The sequence below is a fragment of the Sorex araneus genome, chromosome 1 (genome assembly GCF_027595985.1).
Source record: "Sorex araneus isolate mSorAra2 chromosome 1, mSorAra2.pri, whole genome shotgun sequence".
In the NCBI taxonomy this organism is placed as follows: domain Eukaryota; kingdom Metazoa; phylum Chordata; class Mammalia; order Eulipotyphla; family Soricidae; genus Sorex; species Sorex araneus.
The window spans coordinates 10,246,849-10,274,185 of NC_073302.1; the positions used below are offsets into that span (position 1 = coordinate 10,246,849).

The following is a 27,337-nucleotide window of genomic DNA, read 5'->3' on the forward strand; positions in this document are numbered from 1 at the left end:
GGAATGCACCTGCCAGATGCGGGGGAGTGGTGGATGGGGTGGGGGTCCTTGGAGGGATACTAGGAATATTGGTGGTGGAGAATGGGCACGGGAGAAGGGATGGTTATTTGATAATTGTATGACTGAACAGTAAGCACAAAAGTTTGTAAGTCTGTAACTGTACATCACGGTTATTCATTGATAAATAAATAAATGAATAAATAAGACCATCTCTGGCACTTTAGGGAGGGGGTCAAACCCAGATGCCCCACCCTATTCAAGCCAGATAAATACTCACCGGCCAACACTCTGCCTCCACTACCCAGCCACCAACACGCTTCAGGACACTCTACTGACTGCACGGCCACTTCATAATAACTATTATTCCTGCACCACATTTGGTACAGTTCAAATATGGTGTGAACCATGGTGACACCTCTAAGGGCGACTGGAGTCTGCCCAAAAAGCCTCCATCCCTCCCAGAGAGCCCAGCAAGCTACTAGAGTATCCCAAGGCACGGCACAGGTTAGCAAGCTACCCATGGAGTATTCAATTTGCCAAAAACAATAACAATTGGCCTCATTCACCTTACACCAAAAGAGCCCCGAGTACAAAAGTGTTAAGAAAGATGAGCAAGGATAGGCTGAAAAAATCTCATGGAATAACTAGACTGCCAAAACAAAGAAAGAATAAAAAGATTGTCTGTACTTTCAAGGCATGTAAGCTGGCATCAGAAGCATCCATCAAGGACCTGATGGCGCAAACACAGAAGATCAAGTACAACATCATTGGTCTCACCGAAATGAGAAGACATCAGTCACATCACGCCATTTTTGACACTGGAGAAGAATTGTTCCTTGGAACATGGGACAACAGAGGCATAGGTGGTGTCGGTGTCCTTGTCAACATTAACTTGGCCATGAGCATTGATTCACTCGAATGCCTAACAACCCGAATCAGAAGATTACACTTGAATAGATGTGACCCACTGCCTGCAGTTTCTATCTTTGTCGTCTACACACCAACATCCAACTACAATGAAGAAGAAATTGAGAGGTTCTACATGGAACTGGAGAAGTTCTAAAAAGAAGACCACACCTTCTGCAAGATCATTGTTGCTGATTTTAATGCGGATAGGTCCAAGATCTTCGCGCAAAGAACTCCTCATTGGGACCCATGGCCTAGAATGGAGCGATCAGGGTGAAAGACTGTCTGAATTTATCATGTCGACCAAGACCATCCAGGGTAACTCACTGCTCCAGAAGGCCAAATCTAAATGCTGGACATGAGAGTCTCCCGCTGGACAGTTCCACATTGGAATTGACCACATCATATTCAATTGAAGGTTTTGCCTGACCAATGTCGCTGTTTTCCCAAATACCAAATGGGTTTGGACCACCATCTCCTTTGTGCAAAATTCTACTTCATAGATCAGGAAGAAAAGTCTGCAAAATTTAAGTCTAAGAAGGCAACTCCGAGAATGACCACCAACTGGGTGCTCTTTGGCACTACTGTAGCAACTTGGGAAGATGCCGTCATTGACAACATCAGCGAGGAATACAACAAACTGGTTCAGCACCTCCATGACTGTGCAAAGAATGGCGAGAGTGAGAAAGCCACAAAGAGACACCTATCTTCGGAAACTCTCAAGCTCATTTGTCAACGTAGTTTGGTGCGAGCCTCAGGCAAACACAAGCTAACGTCCAAGCTTGCAAAACTGTGCATATATGCGATAAAGGAAGATCTCAAAGAGAGAAGAGCAGCAGTGTTGGAGATTTGGCAGACTCTGGAAAAAGTATTCGCAATGCTTGCCTGTCCTTCGCCAAGTATAAGATCAAGATGACTGCCCTCTGAAGTCCTGATGGATCTATCACATCTTCCAGAAAGGCAATGGAGAGGATTATTCACGACTTCTACTCGAATCTCTTTGAGAGCCATGACCACCTGCTCACATACCAAATTCTGCAGGATGGATATGTCATTCCCAATGTTCTCCCTTCCGAAATACGACACACCATTTTGTTGGTAAAGATGCGTACAGCTCCTGGTCCGGATAAGGTCAGACCATAACATCTGAGAATCTGCCACCAGTACTCATCAATACACTGGCTCGGGTTCTCAAGCTACCTGTCTGAATGCAGGGTTCCATCTCAGTGGAAAACCAGTAGGACTGTTCTGTTGTACAAGAAGGGAGACATTCAATATACCGGCACTTATAGCCCAAACTGCCTGCTCTCTGTCATATACAAGTTTTTCACTATATCATCCTGAATAGAATAGGCAGAACACTAGATAAAGGACAACCATGCAAGCAAGCCAGGTTCTGAAGAGGATTCAGCATGATCCACCATATCCACACAATGACCAATTTCATTGAAGTTTCACGAGAATTTAAAATGCCGCTCTGTCTAACGTTCATGGACTTAAAAAAGGCCTTCGAATCTGTTGAGACTGAAGCAGTCATTGAAGTCCTAGCCAAACAAGGTGTTCAAACTGAGTACATCAAAATCCTCTGTGACTGTATTGCGGATTCACCACCAGGATCTCACCATTCTACAAGGAAGTGATCATTGATGTAAAGAGAGGGGTGCAGCAGGGGGATACCATTTAACCGAAACTCTTCAGTGTCACCTTCATGTGATGATTGGAATGGGAAGGAGTCGGAGTGAAGATAGACGGTCGACAACTATATCACCTCTGCTTCGCTGATGACATTGTTCTCATAACGCCAAACATTAGCCAAGTGGCACAAATGCTGGCCGACTTTGACCATTAGTGTGGAAAGGTCGGATTGCAGCTGAATCTCAACTAGACAATGCTTCTGAAAAATGAACTATTCCCTGAAGATCCACTTGCTCTCAATGGAATGAACATCTCCGAATGCAGCAGCTATGTGTACCTGGGTTGAGAAATCCACATGAGGAACGACTTTGCACCAGAACTGCGCAGGAGGAAAGGAGCAATGTGGAATGCCTTCAAAAGCATCAAAGAGGTGGTTAAGAGGACAAAGAACCTCCGACTCTGGGCACATCTTTTCGATTCCACCATTCTTCCTGCACTAACATACACCTCAGAGACCTGGGCCCTATGCAAACAGGATGAGAACACTATTCGGGTATCCCAAAGAGGAATTGAAAGAGCTATGCTAGGAATATCATATCTCACTTAAGTAAGAGAAGGAATCCATAGTTCTGACCTTCGTTGACAGTCAAGAATGAGGGACGATGTCTCGTTTGCCAAGTCAGCAAAAATCAGATGGGCCAGATCTGTAATGCAATTCAGAGACAACCGCTGGACTAGAGCTGTTACTGACTGGATTCCACGGGATGTCAGAAGACCGTGTGGCTACCACCAACTAGATGGTCAGATTTCTTTGTCAAATCCCTGAATGAACGACTTGAGGCGCTTCCTCTTCCTGGAGCAAGCAGATATCATTGGGCGGCACTAGCACGCGACAGTGACAAATGGAGACATTACTGCCGCTCACTCGAGCAAATGGAATATCAATAGGACGAAAATTGATACAAGTGATAATAAATAAGAAATTTGTTACTTCCCTAAGAAAACAAGAATTTTGAATTTTTTTATTTTGAAAGTTATGAACTAAATCTTCCTTTTTCTTGGTGACACTGTTATTCATGCAGAACTTTGCAATCATGGCAGAAAATACATTTTTATAAGATGCTGTTTCAGAATTTCTTTGAATAATGCATATATTTGAGTTACAGCTAAAAATATTCTATTCAAATACTTTTTTCAAGAGAAAAATTTCCAACAGAGAAAGAATAGAAATTTCCTTATTTCAAAATAACCCAAACGGCACCATTCTAGGGTGTTGATATGGATGCATTGTAAAGTCATAGCCTTCCCACTGAGGTGAAGAAAATCCAAAGAACGAAAGGAATTTGTCAAGTCTCTTCATTTATTAATGTAAGCCTTTGGAATTAAAAAATAATAACGCTCTGACCCAGAAGTAGATTACCCAGAGCAAAGTTCATACTGCTCTGAGTCAGGACTCCAGCAAAGGATGTCTGGCATGCCCAGCATGGCCCCGTCCTGCTCCAGTCCCTCCAATGAAAAAAATACAAACGCGTGTTCATGGAAGGGGTGATGTGGTGATGTGTGTTTGAGGGTCTCAGGGCGGCTCTCTCTCTCTCTCGCTACTTGTGTTGGGTGCTCTTGAGCCACTGTGTATGAACTGGATCAGAGTGGCTCCTCATTTATGCTCTGCTTCTGTGTGTGCTGCTCTGATTTCTTTTGTCTGTCTCTCCGACTCTATGTCTGTAGTCTCTCCTCTGGTCTCTTCCACACTCTCTCCCAATCCCTCTTGATCTCTCTTCTTCCTTTCTCTCTCTCTCTGGAGCCCTTCTACTTCTCTATCTGGAGCTCTTCTCAATCTCATTGCTGACTCCGACCCTTATTTCTGACTCTGAGCCATACTTCTAACTCTGACCCCTACTTCTGACTGAATCTTACTTCTGTGCTTTACTTCTGACTCTCACTCCTACATCTGACTCTGACCACCTCCACACTTAGAGTCTTAGTTTATTTAGCAATCACATAGGGTGGTGACACAAGTGTGGGTTGAAGATTTACAAATCAAAAAAGAGAGGAAAGGACACTTCCCCAAGAGATTACTTCAAGGATAAAATTTCAACTAAGGAGATTACTACAGATTATTAGGAGATCAACTTAAGGGTGTATCCCATCCAGGGTATGTTGCTTTCTACATTCCTCTGCTAGAAATACACTTAAATAGTTGTACTAAATCTACTTCTAATATTTCTAGCAATGTCATTCTGCATAAGCACAGTAAAATATATATCAAATTTAAAATTTGGTTCTTCCTGAGGACAGCCCACTATATATTACAGACTACAGCCCTCAGGTCAGGTTAGTCTTCCTAACCCCAACAGTGTACTAGTCTCATCCTTACTTTTGGATCATGACAACATTTGTCTATGACCATGCTCTCAACTTAGAGTTGAGTATTGTGGCACTTTGAGCTGACCCGTTTCGATATCAGAGTAACTCACAGCTTGCCCTGGGTCCATTCCGTCCCTCATCAGGACCCTGCTTTTGTGGTGCTAGGAACTAAGGGCAACTGAGTCCAGAAAGCAGATGACCAGGAGTAAATATTATTGGAGTCAATCAACTCCCAAGTTACAAAGCATAATATTAACTGTCTTCCTGTGTCCATACAGAAAGGACATTGCTTTCAGGGAAACTGTCCCAACCGCACAACAGAGCCTGGCATGCTACCTGTGGCATATGCGGTATACGGAAACCTTCCCTGTGGCAAGGCTGAAAGGGCAAACCCAATGTTATCCTACACTCCAACTCATCATCCACTTGAACTTTGCTAGGAATACGACTCAAGAACCAACACTTTTAACCAGGTCAAGATCTCTTAGAAACCCATCTCTTATCTCACACAGTACAACAGGTTTTTGTGAATTGATTTTGCAGCTTGCTGCTAAGCTGTGATTTGTTTTTTATAAGAGCTTTTTTAGTGGAATCCCTCAGATTCTCTACATACAATATTATTACATACAAAAATGTGGATAATTTATTTCTTTTGAAAATTAGATTTTAAAATATATTTGTTGCATAATTTCTGCATTGAACTGGAGCGATAGCACAGCAGGTAGGGTGTTTGCCTAGCATCCGGCCGACCTGGTTCAATATCTCTGTCCCTCTTGGAGAGACCAGAAAGCTATCGAGAGTATCCCGCCTGCACAGCAGAGCCTGGCAAGCTACCCCTGGGGTATACGGTATGCCAAAAACAGTAACAAGAAGTCTCACACTGGAGACATTACTGGTGCCTGCTTGAGCAATCAATGAACAGCCGGATGTCTGTGCTAAAGTGCTACAATTGCTGCATCTAGTACTCACAATTTTATTGAGTATTGGAGATACAATATATTTTTAGTGGAAATAGTGGGCATCGTTGTCTTATGTTGGATCTTAGAGGGAGTTTCCTTTTCCATTGTGTATGATGCTAGTTGTGGGTCTGTATCTGTAATATAGTCTTAAACTAAAGAAAATCTTTAGTACCTATGAACTCCATCTTCTCCTGGGCCAATAATGAAACAATGTAAAAGCAGTAATCTTTTAGGTCCAGGAGATAGTAAAAACTTTGCCTTGCATGCAGTCAACCCACGTTCAGTCCCTTGGCACTACACATGGTCTTACAAACACCAGAAGAAATGATCCCTATCACAGAGTGAGGGGAAAGCTCTAGCACCACTGGATGTGAAGGGAGAAGAAAGAAGAGAAGAGGGGAAGGAAGGGTGGAGACGGAAGGGGAGAGAAGGATCCAGTGCTAGGCTCTGAATGGGGGAAGAGAGGAAAATTAACTGCACAAACTCTGCCCTAAAGTATGATTATGAAGAAGGCAGTGCTATACAAATGGCAGACAGTATATGTGATATTAACTTGAGGGGAACACTCACAGGGACAATGCATGATGAAGAAAAACTTGAGAAGGACAATGTGCATATAAACTCTTCTCTGAAAAATCTTAATGGAGTTCAGTTCCCTATATCTATAGATGTATATTATAGAAAGAATATTATTCTGATATACAAAATATCGCATCACATTGTTATGATGTTACGTGGAGGCAGCTTAGGTCACTTTTAGGGGTTTGTAAATAATATATTAATAAGCTATTATTTGTCTATTAATGCATATAAAAGTATTCATCTCTTGGTGTAATAAACAAGGTTAATGACACTCATACTGGACATGCCTGGTACACCTGAGTGATTTAGCATTAGTGATTTAAGTAACTGCTATGAAAGATTCAATGGTATTCAAAAATAATTTGAATTTTATAGCTTCAGTGACAAAGCTGAGAGAAGTCACTTGATTTATTGAGAACCAAGAGTGAATGGCCGACACAGTCTGGCATCCAGTCCTGTCTGGAAAGACACTGGCTGCATTGAAGTTGGAGCATATCTCAGTCCTTCCTTCTTTCAGCTGGAACTCTGGGCAGGCAAACAGCTGACAGGATGCCCCTGATACCTCGGTCACTCTCAGGTGGCTTCACAGGCTCAGTGTCTCCAGTCCACACACAAGCCCCTCCCCAAGCTCTCGCTGGACTGAGGCAATTATCCTACTTTCCTTCCTTAACCAGGAGCTTAGGGACCTTTCACTTCGCCTTCTCTATGTTTATAAAGTTCTATTCTTATTTCTCTGGAGTCAAGGACGGACACAGAAAACCCAGGTGTTTATGTGTAGAAGGAAGCTTTCCTCTTCTCTTCATTTCTTGTTGTCTAGGAAAGAAGCTGATAAAATTAGGTACAAGAATAGAATTTTCTGAGCTACCAAGAATTGCTGAGATTGGAAGAAGCTGGAATTCTAGGTGAGCAAAATGTGTCTCATGTGCTTAGAGGTCTGTACATGTATTTAATGTTCAGCGCTCTGTGTGGATCCCTTCATGGGTGACATGGATCCATGAATATTTCTTCAAAAGTTGTGTCTGTATATGTATGACATCTAACTTACACTATATATTATAAAAAGAGAGAAGATAGATAGAGGGAGACAGAAAGAGACTTATCAGACAGAGACGTGGTTATGACAATAATGATTGTCCCTCCAACCAGAGAACATGCAGCAAGTAAACTGTCATTAAACAGATGCAGAGCAGGTCTGACTCTGGTTTGGGGTCTCATCTTCAACTATCAAAAACCTCACTCTATTTTAATCAGTTCTAGATTCTGAGCTTTGTACACAAATAACAGAGTTAAGTAAAGACATTGCTTCAACTGCACAGACAGAAATGTTTGCACACTTTGTAGTAAAAGTTTCTTTAATATACCCATGACCTGCATAGGGGAAGAAGCTTGAAATCAAGCTTGTGTAAGATTGGAATTCCTTGATTAATCTCAGGGATGCTGTGATATGTGATATTTCATTTTGTTTTTATTTATTTTTTATTTTTTGAATTCATTTATTTTTAATTAGTGAATCACCGTGAGGGTACAGTTACAGATTTATACATTTTTGTGCTCATGTTTCCCTCATACAAAGTTCGAGAACCCATCCCTTCATCAGTGCCCACACTCCACCACCAGTAAACCCAGCATCCCTCCACCTCCCCAGTCCCATCTCCCCCCACCCCGCCCTGCCACTGTGGCAGGGTATTCCCTTTTGTTCTCTCGGATATTTCATTTTGTTTATGTGTTATCTTCATGTGTCATGCTAAGATTGATGTGTTTTTGAGTAATTGATGATGTCTTATTGGCAGATAGTATTTTAGTTGTGGTACCTGTGAACTCAAGACAGACTGTGTGACTCACCCACAGATACCTTAAAAGTCTGTCCATAGTGGCTATTATATTGCATTGAGCATGTGGTCTTATATGCTTTTTCACCTCTAATAAGGTATCACACACTAATTCCAAGGACACCAATAGCTCAGTAGGTCTGTTAGGGTCTAATTATTAGCCTGTACTTCTGTTTGAATTTAATAAGGTTCAGTAACTAACCAGTAAACAAAGAGAAGCTAATTCTTTATGGCAATACTATTTTGAGAATTAAATTGGGCTATGTACAACATTAATAAACACGATACTTGTCATGCAATCAATGCTCAGTAAACAAGGGGCTTTTTATTGTGTTTCTCCAAAAAATTCTTTTTGTCATATAGGTTCTTATTTCTCCACTAAAAAGTGCATTAAGGTAGTAGTCTAGAGAGTACAAGCCAACATGAACTCCCTTTCATACTTTGCTAATACAGCTTGAGACCCTGCTCCTGAGTAATGGCTCAACCATCTTCTAAATTATGTGTGAATTTATTTTCCTGGTATAATTTGTTAGGTTTCTTCTAAGTGATTTCTTGTTTCTCAGCCTCCACACAGTGATACTGTTATCACTATTCATAAGTTAATGAAAAGATAGTGTCCACCTTAGAGGACATTATTGGAGAGAACCAGTGCCCCTAGTAGTTCATAGTTCTTTGAACTAGGATATTTTTTGTCCTTCTCCCGGACTGAATACAAAAGCCAGTCAAGATTCCCTCCACAAACTTTCCAAGAGATGTGAGCATCGGCGGGGTGGGGGGTGGGGTGGTTAGGATAAAAAACAGTAAAACATGACAATAGTAGTTGGGAATGACCATTTTGGACAGGGACTGAGTGTTAAAAATGGGTAAAGGGATACACCTGAGGGATTATCTTTCAATTATCATTATTGCAAAATATAAGATCCAAAAGAAAATAGGTTAGGTAGGGAGGGAAACTCGGCACATTGATGGTCCTACACACTTCCTACACACTTCCTACACACTGGTGAAGGGACAGGTGTTGGAACATTATATAATAGAAATCCAATCTTGAACAACTTTACAACTGTGCATACCATCATGCTTCAATTAAAAAAATAGCTCCACGGCATTATGTTTCAAAATCCGACCCCAGACTTAATTTCCAAAGAAATATTAAATCTATAGTCAACATAAGAAATCTACATGACCCCAGTTTAAAATTAGTTTTTCACACCTGTGATATGAAGGACAATATAATATGCCATGTGAATCATAAAATCTCAAAATGTATTTCTTTTCAATAAGGTGTTCGAAAACACATTGTGAATTGAAGTGATCTAAGCTGATACTTTTGGAAGATCTAGAGTGGTATCACATACAATTGTGTTATCCTAAATAATGAGGAGTGTGAAGGCCACACATGATGAGTAGGTCACAGATTCTTACTGAATACAAATTGTAATTTTACCTGTTTTATTTTTGAGTGATACAACTATGCACCTTTTTGATATTGGATCTTTAGTTCTTCATAATTAGAAAAACCAATATAATGCTGAATTCATACTTTGGTGAAGATTTTTAAGGTATATGTAATACCCACAAAATAGTGCTTGCTATTGGGTAAGTTGATGGCCGCCAATATTCTATATGACTTTGAAAGTTAATAGACCACTGCTATCAGGAAATTTAATACCTTTGATAAATAAGGATCCAGAAATTTTCAGTGTGTTCTATACCAGTGTAGATAGTTTTCGCAGTTTAAGAGGAAATGTTTTACATTTCCTAATGCCAAAATTTCTATGAAATTATGGTAAATGACTAGATTGACATGACATAATACAAAGGTGAGCACTTCTTTTTCAGAGACCTTTGATTCCTTATGAACTATTATAAACTTAGTGCTTTGTGTAGCATCCTGAAAAAATTATGCCATCCAAATCATTTTATACATTGCAGCTGAGTGATAGTCCAGAGGGTAGCCTTTTGCCTTGCTCAAGACTGGCCTGGGTTTAATCCCTGTCGTTCTATATAGTCCTCTGAGCACCTCCAAGAGAAATTCCTGGTGCAGAGACAGTGCACTCAGTAACTCCTGAATGAAAAACCCCTGAGTTTTGCCAGAATAAAATATTTTATGTATTAAAATCAATAACAATACATAAATTAAAATTTGTAAATAAAATAAAATAAATATTTTAAAAGAGGAAAATATTATATTAAACCAAAATTATTTTTTAATGAATCACCATTAGGTACAGTTACAGACTTACAGACATTCATGATTACATTTCAGCCCTACAATGATAGAGTATCCATTCCTCCACCAGTGCCCATTCTCCACCACCAATGTTCCCAGTATCACTCCCGACATCCCTCCCATCTTCCCCTTACCCACCTGCCTCTGTGACAGGTATATTCCCTTTTACTCTCTCTCTCCTTTTGGGTGTTACAGTTAACAATATAGGTACTAAGTGGCCATAAGGTTTGATCTATAAATAGCATGCATCTCCAATCCCAAGTGAGCCTTCAAAGCATCATTCAATTAGTGGTCACTTCTCTATCTCAACTGTCTTTTCTGCTAGCAAGTGAGGTCAGCTTCCAAGCTGTGAAGCTATCCTCCTGGTCCTTATCTCTATCACCCTTGGGACTTAATCTCCCATTCCGTAAATTTGCATTTCACAAATGTGTGCAGTCATTATATCTCTGTACCTTTATCTCTAACTAATTTCACTGAGCGTGATATTTTCCATGTTGATCCACTTATGTTAGAAAAGATGAAATCATAAAAACATGCTTTGTATTAACAAAAACAGCGGGCAGGGAATTTGCCTTGCATGCAGCTGACCTGGATTTGAATCTGCCATCCCTCTCTGAGAGCCCAGCAAGCAAACGAAAGTATCCCGCCAGCAGAGCAGAGCCTGGCAAGCTCCCCATGGGATTTTCAATATGCCAAAAACAGTAACAACAAGTCTCACAATGGAGATGTAACTGGTGCCCACTCCAGCAAATCGATGAACAAAGGGAGGACAGTGCTAACGTGCTACAGGGTTATGTTCTTCTTTCAAAATGAAATATTACAACTGATTTAGAGTGTAATGTACCATTGTCACCTAAATGGCACAAACTACGGTTTATGTAACCATATGTGACTAGTTAAAACTTAATAAACTTAATATTCTCACAAAGAGTTGGCTTTACTATAATCTTACAATATTCATTCTCCACAGGATTCTCTGTTTCTTTCATCCCCAGGAAAAACAAAAGCAGCCTAATGAGAGGGAATGAGACCAGAGTTTCTGAATTTCTCCTCCAGGGGCTCCCTATTCCTCCAGAACGTCAGGATTTCTGCTTCATCCTTTTCCTGCTCATGTACCTGACCACAGTGTTGGGGAACCTGCTCATCATCCTGCTCATCCGGATCGACATTCGCCTCCACACCCCCATGTACTTCTTCCTCAGTATCTTGGCCTTCAATGATGTGACTTTCTCATCTGTCACTGTCCCCAAAATGTTGATGGACATGAGGACGAATCACAAATCTATCCCCTATGCAGGGTGCATTTCTCAGGTTTTTTTTTTAATATTCTTTGCTTGTACTGAAAACTTCCTTCTAACAGTGATGGCGTATGACAGGTATGTGGCCATCTGTCAGCCGCTCCACTACACCACCATCATGAGGCAGGAACGATGCATTGCTCTAGCAGCAACATCCTGGATCCTCAGTTGCTTCCACTCTTTGTTGCACACCCTCCTTTTGGTAAAAGTTTCCTTCTGTGATGAAATTATCATTTCCCACTTCTTCTGTGAACTCACTCTTGTCCTGGAGATTAGCTGTTCAGACATTTCACTCAATAACCTGTTCATTTTCATTGAGGGAGGAATTTCTTTTTATCTGCCATTCATCTGTATCTTGGGCACTTATATTCACATATGGGCCACTGTCCTGAAGAATCCCTCTGCTAAGAAATTCTTCAAGGTCCTTTCTACCTGTGGTTCCCATCTCCTTGTTGTGTCTTTATTCTATGGAACCATTCTTAAAGTTTATTTTTTATCCTCCTCCTCTTCCTCAAAAAATAAAGATATAATTGCTTCTGTGATGTACATGATAGTCACCCCCATGCTGAACCCTTTTATCTACAGCTTGAGAAACAGAGATATAAAACAAGCCCTAAATTTGCTCGCTAACAGAGTCAAGTTCTGTAGTCAAAAAACTTAATGTGAGTATATTAACTAGTGTACATTCAAATAATCAAGGAGACTATCACCCTAAAACATCTATTCTTTGTCTTCAGCTGAAATTGTGTTCACATACATAACTGAGTTGTTAATATACTTATGCTTCCCTCTGCTAACATATACCAGTTTTATTACCAGATTGACTTTCAATGACTGCCATTTACTGAGAAATTATTATAAAATATGATACCTTATTTCAGCATGTTTAGAACTTGGGATTTGGAATAGAGTAAGGATACCAAAACTAGGAATAAAGAAGAAAACTTCCCCAGGTCTACTACCTCTCCAAGAAATGCCACTCTTTTTTTTTCCTTTACATTGTAAGGATTCAGGAAATTATGCAGCTATAGATTGTCAGAAAAAAATAATTGCTTATATAAATCAGATTTTCCCTTTAAATATTCTGAAATTCCCATTCAAATTAAAGACTCTTGGAATTACTTACAAAAAGGAATCCTGCCGGTTCAAATAATTTTGTTATTTCTAATAAATAAATTATTTCTAAATGTTTCAAATGTTTTAAATCTTGATCCATTTGATAGTTATAATGGATAACTACAATGGTTATGACATAGATATGTCTGATTATTTGTGTCTGTTAAATAAGTTCAACATGATACACACCTTCAATGTTTCCACTTTGATTGTATATTCATGTGATTTATGATTACCTAATAGTGTGAAAATTCAGGTGGGAGGAATTAAAAAAACATATTTTCTTAGACTGGAAGGTTATGTAACATATATTTGTGTAAAATTACATAATTTTTGTGTATTTGTGTAAAATTTCTCACCATGCCTTATATAAAACTATCACTGTCATCTCATTGTTCATCGATTTACTCAAGTGGGCTCCAGTAATATCTCCATTTGTCACTGTCTTCTGGTAGTGTAGCTCGTCCCATATTGGGTGCTCTTTCAGGGTCAGGGTATTGAGGACCATCATTTTTACTGTTTCTGGCATATTGAGAATACTACAAGTAGTTTGCCAGGCTCTGCAATGTGAGTGGGATACTCTCGGTAGCTTGTGTGGCTCTCTGAGAGAGTTGGAGGTTTTAGGTGTGGCCTCTAATCACCTTTATAAGTGTTCTCAGTCAAATTATAGTATTTCCCTCTAACTTTGTTGCCTACTTCTGAATCCCATCAAATATGGTGCGGTTAGTATGGAAAATGAGTAGAGAGTGTCTTATAATGTGGCTTTCCTGACCACGTTGTCTAGAAATATGTTCACTCATATGTGAAGATTGGCCAGAGCATTTGGAAAGTGGCCTGACGCGTGGTGGCAGTTGGGTTGTGGAGGTCTGCTGCTGAGGCTGGGTCCCTTGGGGTGGTGAGGGCTCTCACCCATGCCTCACTGGGGTGCCCTCACTGAAAACATCCTGACACGGAATCTGGTTCCACGGTGGTTATGGGCCCTCATTTTATGCCTCCTTCTGGGAGAAGCAGCCGTGAGTTCTGGACTGTGGCCGATGAGATTATCTGGTGCTAGCAGGAAGTGGCTTATGGATGTGATCCCTGAGTCATCGGAGACTAGGTGAAGCAGGGAGAGGATCTCTTTTCCCAAGTATTATTGAGCCCAGAGTTTAGGTCACAAAGTTCTGCATTACCTGGGTTCTGTGGGACTTCATTCATGCATGTGGCTCCGCCCAAGCTTGTAGGTAGAAAGTGTGAAAGAAGCTCACAGGAACAATAAACTTGCATACTAAAGTAGCTGCTTTTTAAGCCAAAGTCTTGGCTTTATATATGCAAAAAATGAGAGAGAAGAAAGCAATATGAAAAAAGAAATCCTGTTCACAATCATGCCTCAGAAAAGCAAGTACCTTGGAATCAGCTTAACTAAGGAGGTAAAGAAACTGTGCGAAGAAAACTACAAAACGTTATTTCAAGAAATAAAAGAGGACACAAGGAAATGGAAAGATATGCCCTCTCATGGATTGGGAGAATCAACATTGACAAAATGGCACTACTACCCAAAGTATTATACAGATTCAATGCAAGCCCTATTAGGATACCCATGACATTCTTCAAGGATATGGATCAAACACTCCTGAAATTCACATGGAACAGAAAACCCCCACTAAGAGCTAAGGTAATTATTGTGAAAAGAAGATGGGAGGTATCACCTTCCCCAAACTCAAACTCTACTACAAAGCAGTAATGATTAAAACGGCATCGTTTTGGAACAAAGGGAGAGCAGCAGACCAATGAAACAGGGTTGAATATCCTTACACACACCATCAAACATACAATCATCAAATCTTTGATGAGGGAGCAAGAAATGTGAAGTGGAGCAAGGAAAGCCTCTTTAGTAAATGTTGCAAACAAAACTGGACAGCTATATGTGAAAAATGGCTCAGACCTCTACCTAACACCACGCACAAAAGTCAGATCAAAATGGATTTAATACCTGAACATCAGACAGAATCTATCAGGTACATTGAAGACAAGGTCAGAAAAACCCTCCATGACATTGAAGCTAAAGGTATCTTCAAAGATGACACACCACTGAACAAGCAAGTTGAAACAGAGATGAACAAATGGAACTGACTTAAACAAAGAATCTTTTGGACCTCAAAAGAAACAGTGACCAGAAAAAAAAGTCTACAGAATGGGAAAGAATATTAACCCAAAAATCATCTGATATGGTTGATATCAAGGCTATACAAGGCACTAGTTGTATTCTACAAGAAGAAATAATCCATTCTCATCAGAATATGGGTTGACGAAATGAACAGAAACTTTCTCAAAGAAGAAATCTGAATGGCTAAAAGACACATGAAAAAATGCTCTTCATCACTAATCATCAGGGAGACGCAGATCAAAACAACAATAAGTTATCATCTCACACCTCAGAGGCTGGCACACATCCGAAAGAATGAAAGTAACTGGTGTTGGCTTAGATGTGTGGAAAAAGCGACTCTCTTTCACTGCTGTCAGGAATGCCAACTGGTTCAACCGTTTTGGAAAACAGTATGGACGTTTCTCAAAAATTTAGAAATCCAGTCCCATTTGATTCAGAAAAACAATTTCCGGGAATATATCCTAGAGATTCAAAAAAGTGTGGAGAGCCTCCACAGGACTGTGCTTCACAACACCTGTTTCTTATTAATTGCACCGTGCTTCAAAAATAACTCCTAATAAGGAAACAGATGTCCTGTCACGCCCACAAGGTGTAACTAGCCTATCAGCTGCAGACATTTGGTCGTAAACAAGCAGTGAGAGGTATATAAGGAGGGAAGCTGCCTAGCTAGGGGGTTCCTCTGGGTTCCTCCAGGCTCCTCCTCGTTTGTCCCTCGTTCTTCGTCCTTTGATTCTCCTCTTTCCGGTTTCAAATGATGAGAAGTTCTCTGAATAAATCGCTGCAAGAAGAATCTCTGGGTTGCGTGTTATTTTACAAAAAAAGTATAGTAGACATGATATTTGCACTTGTATGTTGATTGTAGCACTGTTTACAATAGACAGAATCTGGAAAAAAGCCGAGTGCCCAAGAACAGATGACTGGTTAAAGAAAGTTTCGAACCTCTACACAATGGAATACTATGCTGCTTTTAGAAAATGTGAATTCATATAATTTGCATATAAGTGGATCAACATTAAGAGTATCATGCTAAGTGAAATGAGTCAGAAATGGAGGGACTTTGAAAAATAAAAAAGAAAGAAAAAGTTGGAGAGTAAAAAAAAATAGTTAATACTAAAATACTTTGAGTTGTTATAATAAAGAAATGGAGGGACAGACAAAGAAGGATTGAACTCATTTGTGGAATATAAACTAACAGAATGAGAGACTAGCACCCAAGGACCCAAGGATAATAGAGATAAGGACCAAGAAGATTGCTCCACATCTTGGAAGCTGGCCTCACATGCCTTGGGAAAAGACAGTTCAGATACAGAAGGAACTTGGAGGGTCTGCTCGGGATGGGAGATGTGTGCTGAAAGTAGACTATAGACTGAACATGATGGCCACTTAATACCTGTATTGTTAACTACAACATCCAAAAGGAGACAGAGTAAAGGGGAATGCAACTACCACAGATGCGTTGGAGTGTTAGATGAGGTGAGGTTAGTGGCAGAGATACTGGGAACATTGGTGGTGGAGAATGGGCACTGGAGGAGGTATGGGTACTCGATCAGTGTATGACTGAAAAGTTAACACAAAAGTTTGTAAGTCTATAACTGTACATCACTGTTATTCATTTATAAATAAATTAATAAATAAGACAATCTTCGGTACTTCAGGGAGAGGGCCAAACAAAGATGCCCCTCCCTACTCAAACCAGATAAATACCTCACCAGACAACCCACACTACCTCAACTACCCAGCCACTGCCATGCTCCAGGACGCTCTCTGGTCAGCGCAGCCACTTCTTATACTCATTATTCCCACACCATATTTGATGGGGCTCAAATATGGTGTGAACCATGGTACACTTCTAAGTGCAATTGGAGGCCACCATAAAAGCCTCCATCCCTTCCGGAGAGTCTGGCGAGCTACTGAGAGTATCCCACCCACACGGCAGCGACTAGCAAGCTACTCGTGGAGTATTAGATATGCCAACAACAGTAAAAACAATCTGCCTCATTCATCTGACACCGAAAAAGCTCCCAATATGGCAGGGTTAAGAAAGGTGAGCAAGGAGAGGCTGAAAAATACTCATGGAAGAACTAGACTGCCAAAACAAAGAAAGAATAAAATGATTGTCTGTACTTTCAACACACGTGAGCTTCGTGTGTACTTTCAACACATGAAGCATCCATCGAGGACCTGATGGTGCAAGCACAGAAGATTAAGTATGACATCATTGGTCTGACCGAAACGAGAAGACGTCAATCACATCGCGCCATTTTTGACACTGGAGAAGAATTGTTCCTCGCAGCCTGCAACAATAGAGACATTGGTGGTGTCGGTGTCCTTGTCAACATGAACTTGGCCATGAGCATTGGTTCATTTGAATGCCTAAAAACCCGAATCAAACCACTAGGCTTGAATAGATGTGGCTCCCTGCTTACAGTTTCTATCTTTATCATCTTCACACCAACATCCAACTATGATGAAGAAGAAATTGAGAGGTTCTACATGGAACTGGAGAAGTTCTATAAAGAAGACCACACCTTCTGCAAGATCATTGTTGCTGATTTTAATGCCAAGATAGGTCCGAGAAGGTCGCACAAAGAACTCCTCATTGGGACCCATGGCCTAGAATGGAACGATCAGGGTGAAAGACTTTCTGAATTCATCATGTCGACCAAGACCCTCCATGGTAACTACTCACAGTTCCTGATGGCCAAATCTCAACACTGGACATGGGAGTCTCCTGTTAGACAGATCCACAATGAAATTGACCACTTCATATTCATCGAATGTTTTGTCTGACTGATGTCGCTCTTTTTCCAAAATTCCAAACGAGATCGGACCACCATCTCCTTCGTGCAAAATTCTACTTCATAGATCGGGAAGAAAGGTTTGCAAAATTTAAGTCTAAGAAGGCAACTCCCAGAATTACCACCAACTGGGAGCTCTTTGGCACTACTGCAGCAACATGGGAAGATGCCATCATTGACAACATGGACGAGGAATACAACAAACTGGTTCAGCACCTCCGTGACAATGCAAAGAATGCTGAGACTGAGAAAGTCACAGACACCTGTCTTCGTAAACTCTCGAGCTCATTTGTAACATGGTTTGGTGCGAACCTCAGGCAAACACAAGCTAACATCCGAGCTTGCAAAGCTGTGCAGAGATGCTATAAAGGAAGACCTCAAAGAGAGAACAGCAGAGTTGGCCGATGCGGCAGACACTGGAAAAAGTCTTCGCAATGCTTGCCTGTCCTTCGCCAACTAAAAGACCAAGATGACTGCCCTCTGAAGTCCTGATGGATCTATCACATTTTCCAGAAAGGCAATAAAGAGGATCATTCACGACTTCTACTCAGATCTCTTTGAAAGCCATGTCCACCTGCCCACATACCAAATTCTGCAGGATTGATATGTCATTCCCAATGCCCTCCCTTCCGATATCTGACACACCATTTCGTTGTTAAAGATGCGTACAGCACCTGGATCGGACAAGGTCAGACCATAACATCTGAAGAATCTGCCACCAGTACTCATCAATACAGTGGCTCAGCACTTCACATGCTACCTGTCTGAATGCAGGGTTCCATCTCAGTGGAAAACCAGTAAGACTATTCTGTTGTGCAAGAAAGGAGACATTCATGACATCGGCAACTATGGCCCAATCTGTATGCTGTCTGTCGTCTACAAGTTGTTCACTCGTGTCATCCTGAATAGAATAGGCAGAACACTAGGTGAAGGAGAACCATGCAAGCAAGCCAGGTTCCGAAGGGGATTCAGCACAATCCACCATATCCACATAGTGACCAAACTCATTGAAGTTTCGCAAGAGTTCAAGGTGCTGCTCTGTCTAACATTCATCGACTTACAGGCCTTCAAATCTGTTGAGACTGAAGCAGTCATCGAAGTCCTAACCAAACAGGGTGTTCAAACTCAGTACATCAAAATCCTCCTCGGGCTGTATTGTGGATCCACCACCAGGATCTCACTATTCTACAAGGAAGTGATCATTGATGTAAAGAGAGGGGTGTGGCAGGGGATACCATTTCACCGAAACTCTTCAGTGCTTTCTTCATGTGATGACTGGAATGGGAAGGAATCGGAGTGAAGATAGACGGTCGGCAACTACACCACCTCTGCTTCGCTGATGACATTGTTCTCATAATGCCAAACATTAGCCAAGTGGCACAAATGCTGGCCAACTTTGACCACGAGTGTGGAAAGGTCGGATTGCAGCTGAATCTCAACAAGGGGATGCTCATGAAAAACAAACTATTCCCTGTAGCTCCATTTGCTCTCAATGGAAGGAACATCTCCGAATGCAGCACCTATGTGTTCCTGGGTTGAGAAATCAACATGAGAAATGACTTGGCACCAGAACTGCGTGAGAGGAAGAGAGCAGTGTGGAGTGCCTTCAAGAGCGTCAAAGAAGTGGTTAAGAGGACGAAGAGATGTGGGCAGTCTCTGTGGTGTGAGATGACATCTCATGGTTGTTTTGATCTGCATCTCCCTGATGATTAGTGATGTTGAACATTTTCTCATGTGCCTCTGAGCCATTGGATTTCTTCTTTGCAAAGTTTCTATTCATTTCTTCACCCCATTTTTTGATCGAGTTGGCAGTTTTCTTGTTGTCGAGTTAAACCAGTGCATTGTATATCCTTGATATCAACCCTTTATTGGATGGGTACTGCATAAATATCCTTTCCCATTCTGTAGATTGTCTTTGTACTTTGGTCACTGTTTCAGTTGAGGTGCAGACTGGCCCACATCCCAAAAAACAAAAGCGACCGGTGTTGGCGTGCATGTGGGGAGAAAGGTATTCTTCTTCACTGCTGGTGGGAATGCCGACTGGTTCAGCGCTTTTGAAAACAATATGGACCATTCTCAAAAAAATAGATATTAAGCTTCCATTTGACTTAGCAATACCACTCCTGGGAAAATATCCCGGAGAGGCAAAAAGTTATAGTAGAGATGGCATCTGCATTTCAATGTTCATTGCAGCACTGTTTACAGTAGTCAGAATCTGGAAAAAAACACCGTGCCCCAAAACAAATGACTGGTTAAAGAATACTATGTAGCTATCAGAAAACATGAAGTCATGAAATTTGCATATAAATGGATCAACATGGAAAGTATCATGTTAAGTGAAAGGAGTCAGAAAGAAGGAGACAGACATAGAAAGATTGCACTCATATGTGGATTATAACATAACTGATAAGTACAAGTTGGCAGTGATGCAATTTCTGGAATATATTTCTCTGGACTTAGTTACTAAAATACTAAAATACAGAAACCCAAAACTGTGAGGCCGCTAAGTGCTGTCACTCGACCTCATACCTCTTCATTCTCAGCAATGGAAAAAAATTATCAAATGTATTTTTTTCAGCAGGTCCGAATTTAGGGGGGAGACACTCCAAACAGTAATAGTGAGTTTTGTTAAAATATTGAATGTAATCAAAGTGAAACTTAAGTGAAATTTATTAGTTACATAAATGGGGGAGGAGCTAGGGGTGTGGGGGTGGCTAGGGTTGTGGGGGGGCGGGGTGGAGCTATACTGTGATTCTTGGTGGTGGAATATGTGCACTGGTGAAGGGATGAGTGTTCGAGCATTGCATAACTGAGACTTAAACCTGAAACCTTTGTAACTTTCCACATAGTGACTGAATAAAAAAATTTAGAAAAAAACGAAGATGAAGAACCTCTGACTCTGGGCACATCTTTTCAATTCCACTGTTCTTCCTGAACTAACATACACCGCAGAGACCTGGGCCCTACGCAAGCAGGATGAGAATGCTATTTGTGTATCCCAAAGAGGAATTGAAAGAGCTATGCTAGGAATATCATATCTCACTCAAGTAAGAGAAGGGATCTGTAGTTCTGACCTCCATCGACAGTTAAGAAACAGGTATACCGTCGCGTTTGCCAAGTCATCAAAAATCAGATGGGTGAGTAATGTAATGCAATTCAGAGACAACTGCTAGACTAGAGCTTTTACCGACTGGATTCCACTGGACAACAGAAGACCGCGTGGCGTGGCCACCACCCACTAGATGATCAGATTTCTTTGTCAAATCCCTGAATGAACGATTTGAGGCTCTTCCTGTTCATGGACAACGCAGATATCATTGGGTTGCACTAACATGCAACAGGAACAAATGGAGACATTACTGGCGCTCACACAAGCAAATAGAAGATCAACAGGACGACAAGCGATACAAGTGATAATAAATAAGAAATTTGTTACTTCCCTAGGAAAATAAGTATTTTGAATTTTTTTATTTTGAAAGCTATGAACTAAATCTTCCTTTTTCTTGGTGACACTGTTATTCATGCAGCACTTTGCAATCATGGCAGAAAATACATTTTTATACGATACTGTTTCAGAATTTCTGCGAACAGTGCATATATTTGAGTTACAGCCAAAAATATTCTATTCGCTTCCGGACCCAGCCTGCTCCGCGGCCCTGAGCACCCCGGGCTTCCCTCCCCTCCGGACTGCCGGCCGAGTGGCCGGCACGCCGACCCCAAGCGCCACCGCCGTCCTGTCTTCAGGCAAAGGTCTGTGGGAAAGGGGCGTGGCCTAACCACCAGGGGGCGTGGCCTAAGAAAGCGGGCGTGGCCTCATTGTCGGCGGCCGCCGCTAACGCAGCAGCAAGTAGTTTTCTCAACATCCTATCCTATCCAAGACTAACATCCTAGCTATTCGCAAGCAGTAGGACAATAAAACACAAGACTTCACATAAGAACATCTCAGTAGGAGACCAGGTTCTACAACCAGCAAGTAAAAAGCCAACCACTCTTAACTGAGCCTATCCACAATCCTTTTTCGCAACAAAAGGAAACAGGGACACTCATCATCAAGGGCCCTCTTTCATATCACCACAAACAACATGAAGAAACAGCGAACATCCCCATTGCAACCAGAGGACGATCAAAGGAGTCCGGAAACCTCAATGGGCGCTTCCTACAAACTTGACCTCTCTGAGAAAGAATTCAGACTTGAAATCCTCAACATGTTCAATGAACTCAATGCAAAGATGGACAACTTCAAGGAAGACCTGGCGGAAACAATACAACAGACAGCCGACAAAATACGGGAAGAAATGAGAGCAGAAATAAAAAACCTTCAAAAAGAAATGAAGGATTCCGTACATGAAATCGAAAACTCTCTGACTGCCCTCAACAATAGGATGACTGCAGCCGAAGACAGAATCAGTATGCTTGAAGATGAGCTGCAAGAGGCCTACAGGCAACATCAAACCATGGCAAGAGACCTCAAAATAGCTCTAGCCAGAATCAGAGTCCTAGGAGATGAATTCAAGAGGAACAACATTAGAATCATTGGACTACCAGAACCACAGGGAACCAACCCCAACGAAAAAGACAGTCAAACAAATCATTGCGGAAAACTTCCCACAGCTGGAACAATGCGGGCATCCAGATTCAAGGCACCCGAAGAGTGCCAGCTAAAAGAGATCCTAACAGAAAAACCCCAAGACATATCATAGTTACAATGACGGACATCTTCCAGAGAGACACAATACTCCAAGCAGCAAGGTCCAAGAAGGAAATCGCATACAAAGGAGCACCCCTTAGGCTCACAGCAGATCTATCAGAGGAAACCCTCCAAGCTCGAAGGCAATGGTGGGATATAGTGAAAAAACTCAATGAAATCAACGCTTCACCAAGAATACTTTATCCGGCTAAACTCTCCTTCAATCTAGAAGGAATCATACACTACTTTGGGGATAAACAACAGCTCAGAAACTTCATAGACTCAAAACCAAACCTAAAAGAAGCACTAAAGGGGCTATTGTAAGACAAGAACAACCTCTACAAGCACAACAAACCCTTGCACAAAGACGGCACAAAATCCCATAACAATAATCTCCCTTAATGTCAATGGTCTGAATTCACCAATTAAGAGACACAGACTGGCAAAATGGATTCAGAGACTCAAACCAACCTTCTGTTGCCTGCAAGAAACACAACTGAATAGCCAGAACAAACACAGACTCAAAGTCAAAGGATGGAAAACAATCCTGCAAGCAAACAACTCCCTCAAGAAAGCCGGAGTGGCTTTACTAGTATCGGACAACATAGACTTCAGGTTGAAAAAGATTAGAAGGGATAGTGAAGGCCACTTTTTATTAATCAAGGGATGTGTACATCAGGAAGAAATCACACTCCTAAATGTCTACGCACCCAATGAGGCACCAGCTAAATACCTACAACAGCTGCTAAGAGACCTCGAGAAGGACATCTCGAGCAACACAATAGTAGTTGGAGACTTCAACACCGCACTGTCTCCTCTGGACAGATCTAGAAGATTAAAACTCACCAATGAAATACTGGCTTTGAAGGAAGAAATAGAAGAGAGAGGGCTAATAGATCTATACAGGGCTTTATATCCCCAAAAAAAGGAATACACATTCTTTTCCAGTGCACATGGAACATTTTCCAGAATAGACCATGCGCTGGGCCACACAACATACCTCAACAGAATCAACAAGATAGACATTGTACCAGCTATCTTTTCAGACCATGATGCACTGAAGATAAAACTTAACTGTGGACAGATGCAGAAAACCAAATCAAATACCTGGAAATTAAATAGCTCGATATTGAACAATGAGTGGGTCAGGAAGGAAATCAAGGAAGAAATCAAAAGGTACCTAGAAACAAATGAGAATGAAGACACAAGCTACCAGAACCTGTGGGACGCAGCTAAAGCCGTTTTAAGGGGAAAATTTATAGCTCTGCAAGCATATCTCAGGAAGGAAGAAAGGGCCCACATAAATAACTTGACTTCACAGCTCAAGACCTTAGAAAAGGACCAACAAAAGGAGCCAAAACCAGGCAGAAGGAAAGAGATAATAAAACTTAGAGCAGAAATTAATGACATGGAAACCCAAAAGACAATCCGGAAGATCAATGAAACCAAGAGCTGGTTCTTCGAGAAAATAAACAAGATTGATAAACCACTAGCAAGACTCACAAAGAAAGAGAGAGAGAGAACCCTTATAAGCCGAATCAGAAATGAAAAGGGGGACATCACGACAGAAACCAATGAAATTCAAAAGATCATCAGAGACTACTTTGAAAATCTCTATGCCACGAAACAAGAGAATCTAGAAGAAATGGATAAATTCCTCGACTCCTATAATCTCCCAAGGCTGAACCAAGAAGACCTGGAGTACCTGAATAGTCCAATTAACATCAAGGAAATTGAAATGGTAATCAAAAGTCTCCCCAAAAACAAAAGGCCAGGTCCAGACGGATTCACTAGTGAGTTCTTCCAAACATTTAAAGAGGACCTTTTGCCAGTCCTTCTCAAGCTGTTCCAGGAAATTGAAGAAACAGAAACCCTCCCTAACAGTTTCTATGAGGCTCATATCTCCCTAATACCAAAAGCAAACAAAGACACCACAAAAAAAGAAAACTACAGGCCAATATCCCTGATGAACACAGATGCAAAAATTCTCAACAAAATATTAGCAAATAGAATTCAACATCTCATCAAAAAGATCATACACCACGACCAAGTGGGATTCATCCCGGTGATGCAAGGATGGTTTAACATCCGGAAATCAATCAACATAATCCACCATATCAACAAAAGAAAAGATAAAAATCATATAATCATATCAATAGATGCAGAGAAAGCATTTGACAAGATCCAGCATCCGTTTATGATGAAAACACTAGCCAAAATAGGTATAGAAGGGACCTTCCTCAATATAGTCAAAGCCATTTATCACAAGCCTATGGCAAGCATTGTCCTCAATGGGGAAAAAATAAGAGCCTTCCCTCTGAGAACAGGGACGAGACAAGGATGCCCACTCTCTCCACTTCTGTTCAATATAGTACTGGAAGTACTTGCAATAGCGATTAGGCAAGAAAAAGACATTAAGGGCATTCAGGTAGGAAAGGAAGAAATCAAGCTCTCACTATTCGCAGATGATATGATACTATACTTAGAGAACCCTAAAACTTCTACCAAGAAACTCCTAGAAACAATAGACTCGTACAGTAAAGTTGCAGGCTATAGAATCAATACCGAAAAGTCCATGGCTTCCCTATATGCAAATAATGAGAGAGAAGAAAGTGACCTGAGAAAAGCAATCCCATTCACAATTGCGCCTCAAAAAATCAAATACCTCGGAATCAGCTTAACAAAGGAGGTAAAGGACTTGTATAATGAAAACTATAAAACACTACTTCAGGAAATAAAAGAGGACACGAGGAAATGGAAAGACATCCCCTGCTCATGGATTGGAAGAATTAATATTGTCAAAATGGCAATTCTCCCCAAAGCATTGTACAAATTCAATGCGATCCCTATAGGGATACCCTTGACATTCTTCAAAGAAATGGAGCAAGAGCTCCTGAAATTCATATGGAACAATAAGCCCCCACGAATAGCTAAAGCAATCCTTGGGAAAAAGAAAATGGGAGGAATCAACCTCCCCAACTTCCAACTCTACTACAAAGCGGTAGTCATTAAACAGCATGGTACTGGAACAAAGGCAGAGCGGCAGACCAATGGAACAGGGTTGAATACTCTGACATACACCCCCAAATATATGATCATCTAATCTTTGATAAGGGAGCAAGAAATGTGAAGTGGAGCAAGGAAAGCATGTTTAACAAATTGTGCTGGCAAAACTGGATGGCTACATGCAAAAAAATGGGCATAGACCTCCATCTATCACCATGTACAAAAATCAGATCAAACTGGATTAAAGACCTCAACATCAGACCAGAATCCCTAAGGTACATTGAAGATAAGGTCGGCAAAACCCTCCACGACATTGAAGCCAAAGGTATCTTCAAAGCTGACACGCCACTGGCTAAGCTAGTGAAAACAAAGATAAATAAATGGGACTATCTCAAACTAAGAAGCTTCTGCAACTCAAAAGAAACAGTGACCAAAATACAAAGACAGTCTACAGAATGGGAAAGGATATTTATGCAGTACCCATCCGATAAAGGGTTGATAACAAGGATATACAATGCACTGGTTGAACTCCACAAGAAGAAAACTGCCAACCCGATCAAAAAATGGGCTGATGAAATGAACAGAAACTTTTCCAAAGAAGAAATCCGAATCGCTAAGAGGCACATGAGAAAATGTTCAACATCACTAATCATCAGGGAAATGCAGATCAAAACAACAATGAGATATCATCTCACACCACAGAGACTGGCCCACATCCCCCAAAACAAAAGCAACCGGTGTTGGCATGGATGTGGGGAGAAAGGGACTCACCTTCACTGCTGGTGGGAATGCCGACTGGTTTAGCCCTTTTGGAAAACAATATGGACGATTCTCAAAAAATTAGAAATTGAGCTCCCATTTGACCCAGCAATACCACTCCTGGGAATATATCCCGGAGAGGCAAAAAGGTATAGTAGAGATGACATCTGCATTTCCATGTTCATTGCCTCTCTGTTCACAATAGCCACAATATGGAAAAAACCAGAGTGCCCGAAAACAGATGATTGGCTAAAGAAACTCTGGTATATTTACACAATGGAATACTATGTAGCTGTCAGGAAACATGAAGTCATGAAATTTGCATACAAGTGGATCAACATGGAAAGTATCATGTTGAGTGAAATGAGTCAGAAAGAAAGAGACAGACATAGAAAGATTGCACTCATATGTGGAATATAATGTAACTGAGAAGTACAAGTTGGCAACGATGCAACTTCTGGCAGATATCTCTCTGGACTTAGTTACTAAAATACTAAATTACAGAAACCCAAAACTGAGAGGCCGCTAAGTGTGGTCACTCGACCTCACACTTCTTCATCCTCAGCAATGGAAAACAAATTATCTAATGCTTCCTTTCAGCAGGTCTGACTTTAGGGGAGAGACTCTCCAAACAATAATAGTGAGTTTTTGTTGAAATATTGTATGCAATCAAAGTGAAAGTAAAGTGAAATTTATTAGTTACACAGGCGGGGGGGGCTTAGGGTCGGGGGGCTAGGGGCGTGGGGGGGGTTGGGGTGTGAGGGGGCGGGGTGGAGCTATACTGGGATTCTTGGTGGTGGAATATGAGCACTGGTGAAGGGATGGGTATTCGAGAATTGTATAACTGATATTTAAACCTGAAAACTTTGTAACTTTGTAACTTTCCACAATAAAAAATTTAAAAAAATATTCTATTCAAATACTTTTTTCAAGAGAAAAATTTCCAAAAGAGAAAGAATAGAAATTTCTCTATTTCAAAATAACCCAAATGACACCATTCTAGTATGTTGATATGGATA

At 41.0% G+C, this 27,337-nt stretch overlaps 1 protein-coding gene across 1 annotated transcript in view; it reads left to right on the top strand.

Annotated features, from left to right (window-relative positions):
* Positions 1 to 27,337, top strand: part of LOC101544268 (uncharacterized) — a 40,429-nt gene that overhangs the window by 4,664 nt on the left and 8,428 nt on the right. Inside the window, exons 2-3 of the mRNA XM_055127537.1 lie at positions 10,834 to 10,836; positions 11,479 to 12,453. Coding sequence (XP_054983512.1) covers positions 10,834 to 10,836; positions 11,479 to 12,453 — 978 coding nt within the window. The remainder of the gene's footprint in view (positions 1 to 10,833; positions 10,837 to 11,478; positions 12,454 to 27,337) is intronic.